This window comes from Acanthisitta chloris, unplaced genomic scaffold (genome assembly GCF_000695815.1).
Source record: "Acanthisitta chloris isolate BGI_N310 unplaced genomic scaffold, ASM69581v1 scaffold13367, whole genome shotgun sequence".
In the NCBI taxonomy this organism is placed as follows: Eukaryota; Metazoa; Chordata; class Aves; order Passeriformes; family Acanthisittidae; genus Acanthisitta; species Acanthisitta chloris.
In genome coordinates, this window is record NW_008684367.1 from 17,335 (window position 1) to 22,614 (window position 5,280).

Sequence of the window (5,280 nt, forward strand, 5' to 3'; positions counted from 1 at the left end):
ATTGCCCCTTGTCCTGTCCCTGCAGCTCCTAACACAGAGTCCCTCCATCACCCTCTCTTTGTGTTCATGATGTGCTTTGAGTATCCTGTTGGTTCCCCTCAGCACTCTGCTCCCCTCCCACCTCTCAGCACTTTCCTTTCTGCTCTCTCCTCAGCATGAATGGGCACAGTGTTGTGCCACAGTCCGTGGTGCATTTTTACAGTGCCACCAAGTATGCAGTTACAGCTCTCACCGAGGGGCTGAGGCAAGAACTCAGAGAAGCAAAGACTCATATACGAGCTACAGTGAGTACTGTGGGCTCCTCTCCTCCCTGTGGCTTTTGTGGGGGGTAGAGAGCTGGGAGACTTCATGGGGCAGAGGTTTTCCCCTTGGAAAAGAGGCAAGGAATTGAAAAAACAGTGCTCAGCACACTGGGAATGATCAAGAAGTCCTTGGCAAACTGTCCCTGTGAGCAGAAGGCACAGCAGCAATGAGCTGTGTGTGGGGAGAAGGTTTTTGGGTGCATGAAGTGGGAAGTTGGTTTTTTGGGGAGTGAAGAGGGGTCACAGTAACAGAGGGAGGCAGTCAGCTTGGTTCTTTGCTCTCAGTCAGAGCTTTTCCATGTTTTCCTTTGCTTCCCTGGGGTGTGAAAAGGGAAGTACCCACCAGTAGTCGTCCAGGTGTACCTACCACAACCATCATTAAGTCAAAGTTCAACTATTCCCCTAAAAAAAAGGAGTAGGAAAGGAGAATAACAGAAAGGGGATGGGGATTTTTTTGGCTATTTCAGTGCTAAAAGATTTTCTCTCCTTTTTTTTTCTTTTTTTTTTTTTCATTCCTTTACTAAAGGAGAGTTACAAATCCTATTAGGATGTGCTCTGCTTTTTTTCCAGTGTATATCTCCAGGATTGGTGGAAACAGGATTTGCTTTTAAACTTCATGATAATGACCCTGAGAGAGCTGCTGCAACCTATGAGAGCATTCGGGTAGGACTTGGAGAAGTGGCAACAGAGGGAAGTGGCTCTGATTATAGCTGAACAGTCTTTCTCCTAGCTAATGGTTTACAGAGTGCCCAGTGCCTTCCAGGATGCCATCAGCATCCCCAAAGCCTCAAACCTCAGACTTTGCACTGGTATTTACACACTGTGTAGGTTTTCATTCAGGTTCAGTTTCCTTATATTTTTCCTTTTATTTTGATATTCCTGTAAATAAGCCTCAGTCAGCTCTGGCATTTTGCAGGCTGTGACTCCTTTATTGAAAAGAAATGTAACAAGCAAACATGCCTACAACAGGGAGAAATGTGAGAGTGTCTTGGGCACAGGATTTCTTGTGGTTCTCTGGGAATTATTGATAAGGATGGCAATGCCTGACCTGGCAGAATTACCATGCCAGTAGTAAGATTATTCACAGCAATTGGAGAATTACCAGCACCAGACACATCCTTTTGTTAAATTTTTAATGGATTATTTTCTTTCCTGCTTGCTTGCATCTTTCTGACATGCCTCAGTGACACTGTCGAAACTCATTATTGAAGGTCAGGAGAGGAGTGATCCTGTGGTTTAACTTTCTGTGCTGCCCTTTGACTGAGAATCCCTTTCCTGTCTTTCCAGTGTCTCAAAGCTGAAGATATGGCTAATGCTGTCATATATGTCCTCAGTGCCCCACCTCATGTACAGGTAAGCTGTGGCTGGGCTGGAGGAGCTCTGGGTGGCTGAAGGTGGAGGAATTAAGGGCTGCCCTGACATTTGCTGCTCAGCCCTGGATCAGCTGTGAGCTCAGTGAGCCTGGGCTGGGATTAGTGCTGATCACGTTTGTTTACACTTCTCTCATGGCAGCTATGGGATTGCACTGCTCAGGCTGCTCACAGCCCTGCAGGTCCAGCAAAGGCTGTGCTGACCCTGGGCCTTCACCCAGGGGGTGTTTGGGCACTGGAACAGGGTGAGGTTGGATATCAGGACAAGGTTCTTCCCCTAGAAGCTGTTTGGGCACTGGAACAGGTTTAAGTTAGTTATCAGGACAAGGTTTTTCCCCCAGAGGTGTTTGGGCACTGGAACAGGGTGAGGTTGGATATCAGGACAAGGTTCTTCCCCTAGAAGCTGTTTGGGCACTGGAACAGGGTGAGGTTGGATATCAGGAGGAGTGTCTCCCCCCAGAGATGTTTGGGCACTGAACAGCGCCCCAGGGCAGTAGTCACTGCCCCAAGGCTGACAGAGCACCAGGAGTGTTTAGCCAATGGTCTCAGGCACAGGGTGGATTGTTGGGGTGTCCTGTGCAGGGACAGGAGTTGGACTGATGATCCTTTCCAGCTCAGGATATTCTATGATTCTCTGACCCCAGGGAAGGACTGTGCAGGGCAGGGGGAATGTGAGGTGTATGGGCATGTTCTGCCCTTTTGGGTGGTGCCATCTGAGATTTGCTGAGCATCTTGCAGCTGACTCAGGTTCTGCCAGTTGCCAAATGATGTGTTGGGCCTGATCCTGCCAAGTGCTGCACACCTCCCTGAGGGTGTGTGAGATGCTTGTGCTGCCAGAGGGACTTTCCTCTTGTGAAACCAGAAGTAGGTGATCAGCTTTGAGCTGGAGCCAGGAGGAGGCAGTGTCAGTGTTTAGTACATGCAACATGAAAGTTCCTGTTGTGAAAGCAGACTTTGATCATGAGAGGTTTAACAGCCCCTTGGGTGAACTCTGCTCCTTGGAGCAAGACGTGGCTGTCTCAACACTGGATCTGTGGGGCCCTTCTTGTCCTAAAAAGAGAAAAAGTCCTGCCTGGGGCTGATCCAGCAGTGCTGCTTGACCCTATGGGAGCAGGACCAAACTGAACACTCGAACCATGAGAGTTTGTAACCAGTGCCATCTCTTTTGCAAATATTTGAGCTTTTATCCCCCTGCCAAAGGCAGAGCAGGCACATCCATCAGGGACTTTATTTCCTTCTCACATCTCAGTTAAGGAGGCTCATTCCTAGTCACAGGAGCTTTCTCTGCAGGCAGCTCCACACTGCAGTGCTGCAGCAGGGAGATGCCCAGGGCAGGGTTTCAAATGGGCTTCAGTGCTCCAGTAAAATGCTGCGTTGGTCTCTTCCAGATTGGAGATATACAGATGAGACCCACAGAGCAGATATCGTAGCAGGTGAAGAGGACCATGAGCAGCACCGTGAATCCACTCCACTTCGAGCCCTCAGGCAGCTCAGGGTTCCTCAGCTGGCTGGCAATGTTTTAATCAAGTACCAAGGATTATGTTTGAAGAACTATTTTTCTCTCCCTCTCTCTGAGCTGGTGCTGGTGCTGAGCCAGTTTGAAAAGAAACATAGCAGTGGGTCTCTTTCTCCCCCACTCCTTTCTGAAACTGCTTAAGAGTAAAATGTGTTTGCAAATAATGCAGGGAAGTGGTTTGTGGAAGATTGTTGTCTCCAGGTTGGTGTATTCTTCCTTTTTTTGCTTTCTTTTCAAGGTTTGTTTGATCTTAGTTGCTGATGCTGTGTCTGGACCTAGGTGAAGTGGCACAAGATGTTTGCCAGCTTCAGTGTGCTTAGGGTTTGAGATTTTCAGTGGATGTCATACATGAATCCATCTAATATTTGGGTTTCTTTTCATCAGGTTGATTACTGATGGTAATGATGCATGTGATGTTTTCTATTTCTTTTGTATTCCACTGCCCTAAACTGAGCATACAACCTCCCCCTCCTCCCCTAGCCCTCCTCTCCCCTTCACATGGATCATGCCTGCCAAGTTTGAGGAAGTATAAATGTGTGTGCTTGATATTTCTCTTATTTTCTAGGTAGGTAGATAGTTGGAGGAGAAGCACCTGTACTTGTGCAGGTTAGGATGATAATCTCAGTGGCATAGTTACAGTAAGAGTGAGTTGTTTGGTATTTTTAATAAAAACTAAACGTGTGCTGTCTTGTGATCACCTCTACCCTTGGTATCATCTCCCAGCACTCTCGATGTTCCTGGATGTGATATTTGCATGCATTGACACTTTGCTGGAAATGTGGCTTGGTTTTAGAAAGATGTCTGGTGCTGTTGAAATGCTGGTGCTGAGGAGCTGGAAGTGTTGGAAGTTTTTTTTGCAGAGATACAAACTCAGAGAGAGAGAGAGAGTGAAATGAACCTGCCGAAGGTGTCTGAAAAATGAGAAGGGATTTGTAGGAGTGTTTGCCTACAAAGCAGCAGGTGGAAGGTCTGAGTCAGATCTTGTGTTAGTACAACACTGGTGCAGCCCCAGTGTTTTGCTCTGGGTTTACTCTGAGGGAGAAGAGAATCAGCCTCAAAGCAGATAACGTGCAGAGCTGGAGAACTCTTGAGTTGTGTTGAGACTCTTGCAGCATGGCAGAAGCACATCCTTGTGTGTCCAACTTGCTGCAGAGCTGTGGAGCTGTTCTACACATTGCCTTAAGATTGCAGATCTGCTCCAGCTCCTGCTGGACTCTGGGCAGTGCTTAGGAAGGCAAATGTTGGTTCAGGTGGAGCTGGGATGGTCAGTTAGCCGGAGCAGAGGTTGGAGAGCCAGAGAAACTTGGGTTGGATTGTTTGGCTCACACCAGTCGAGCTCTGTGGGAGTTCAGCTATGTTACCCCAGAATTGGGTCACTACAACATGAGTTTCAACTCCCTGTATAGCCTTGGGCAAGTCACTTTACCTCTCTGCCTCAGTTTCCCCATCTGTAAAATGGGGATAATAATACTTACCTACCTCACAGGGGTGTTGTGAGGTCTCACAAGCTTTTGTAAAGCACTTTGACTATGAGCAGCACTGTGTAAGTGCTGAGTGTTGATATGAAGTATTATTATTAATGAAATCTTGTCATACCTAGATTTCCTTGTGCCAAAGGTGAGCAGCTGTAGAAGGATACAAGGAGAAAACTGGCAAAATGTTCCTTCTCAATGGCAAAACAAAGGCAATTTGCCCCTTTTTTTTTTTCCTCTTTATCAACACGTGCTCATGGTGTGTTCTGTCCATTCCTCATCTGTCACAGGTTTCTACTGACAAGTGCACAGTTTCATCACTGGATTTGGCTTTTTAATTTGCTGTGAGTGAAATTCCTGCCTTGTGGTGAATTCTTGCACCACTGCAGTGCACTGTCCTCTTCCAGCTTGATGAGGTGGTGGATCCAGAGAGCAGCTGCACTGGGCAGTGTGTGCCATCCTTTTAAGAGAAACTGATTGAACTAAGAGTTGGAGGCCAAAAAAAAAAAAACAAAACAAATGAATTTGAGAAATTAGGAACTTTTGAGCAGAAAAAAAATGAGCAGGGATGTGGCTAGCAGTGGTGAAACACTGAACTGGTGGAGGTTGTGTACAAAGTT

At 47.0% G+C, this 5,280-nt stretch overlaps 1 protein-coding gene across 1 annotated transcript in view; it reads left to right on the plus strand.

The window, feature by feature from the left end:
• Window positions 1-3,371, plus strand: part of DHRS11 (dehydrogenase/reductase (SDR family) member 11) — a gene marked incomplete at its 5' end in the record, with an annotated part of 17,536 nt that extends 14,165 nt beyond the window's left edge. Inside the window, 4 exons of the mRNA XM_009079311.1 lie at window positions 155-284; window positions 873-965; window positions 1,590-1,655; window positions 3,061-3,371. Of these exons, the coding sequence (XP_009077559.1) occupies window positions 155-284; window positions 873-965; window positions 1,590-1,655; window positions 3,061-3,102 (331 nt within the window). The remainder of the gene's footprint in view (window positions 1-154; window positions 285-872; window positions 966-1,589; window positions 1,656-3,060) is intronic.
• Window positions 3,372-5,280: the final 1,909 nt, after the last annotated feature.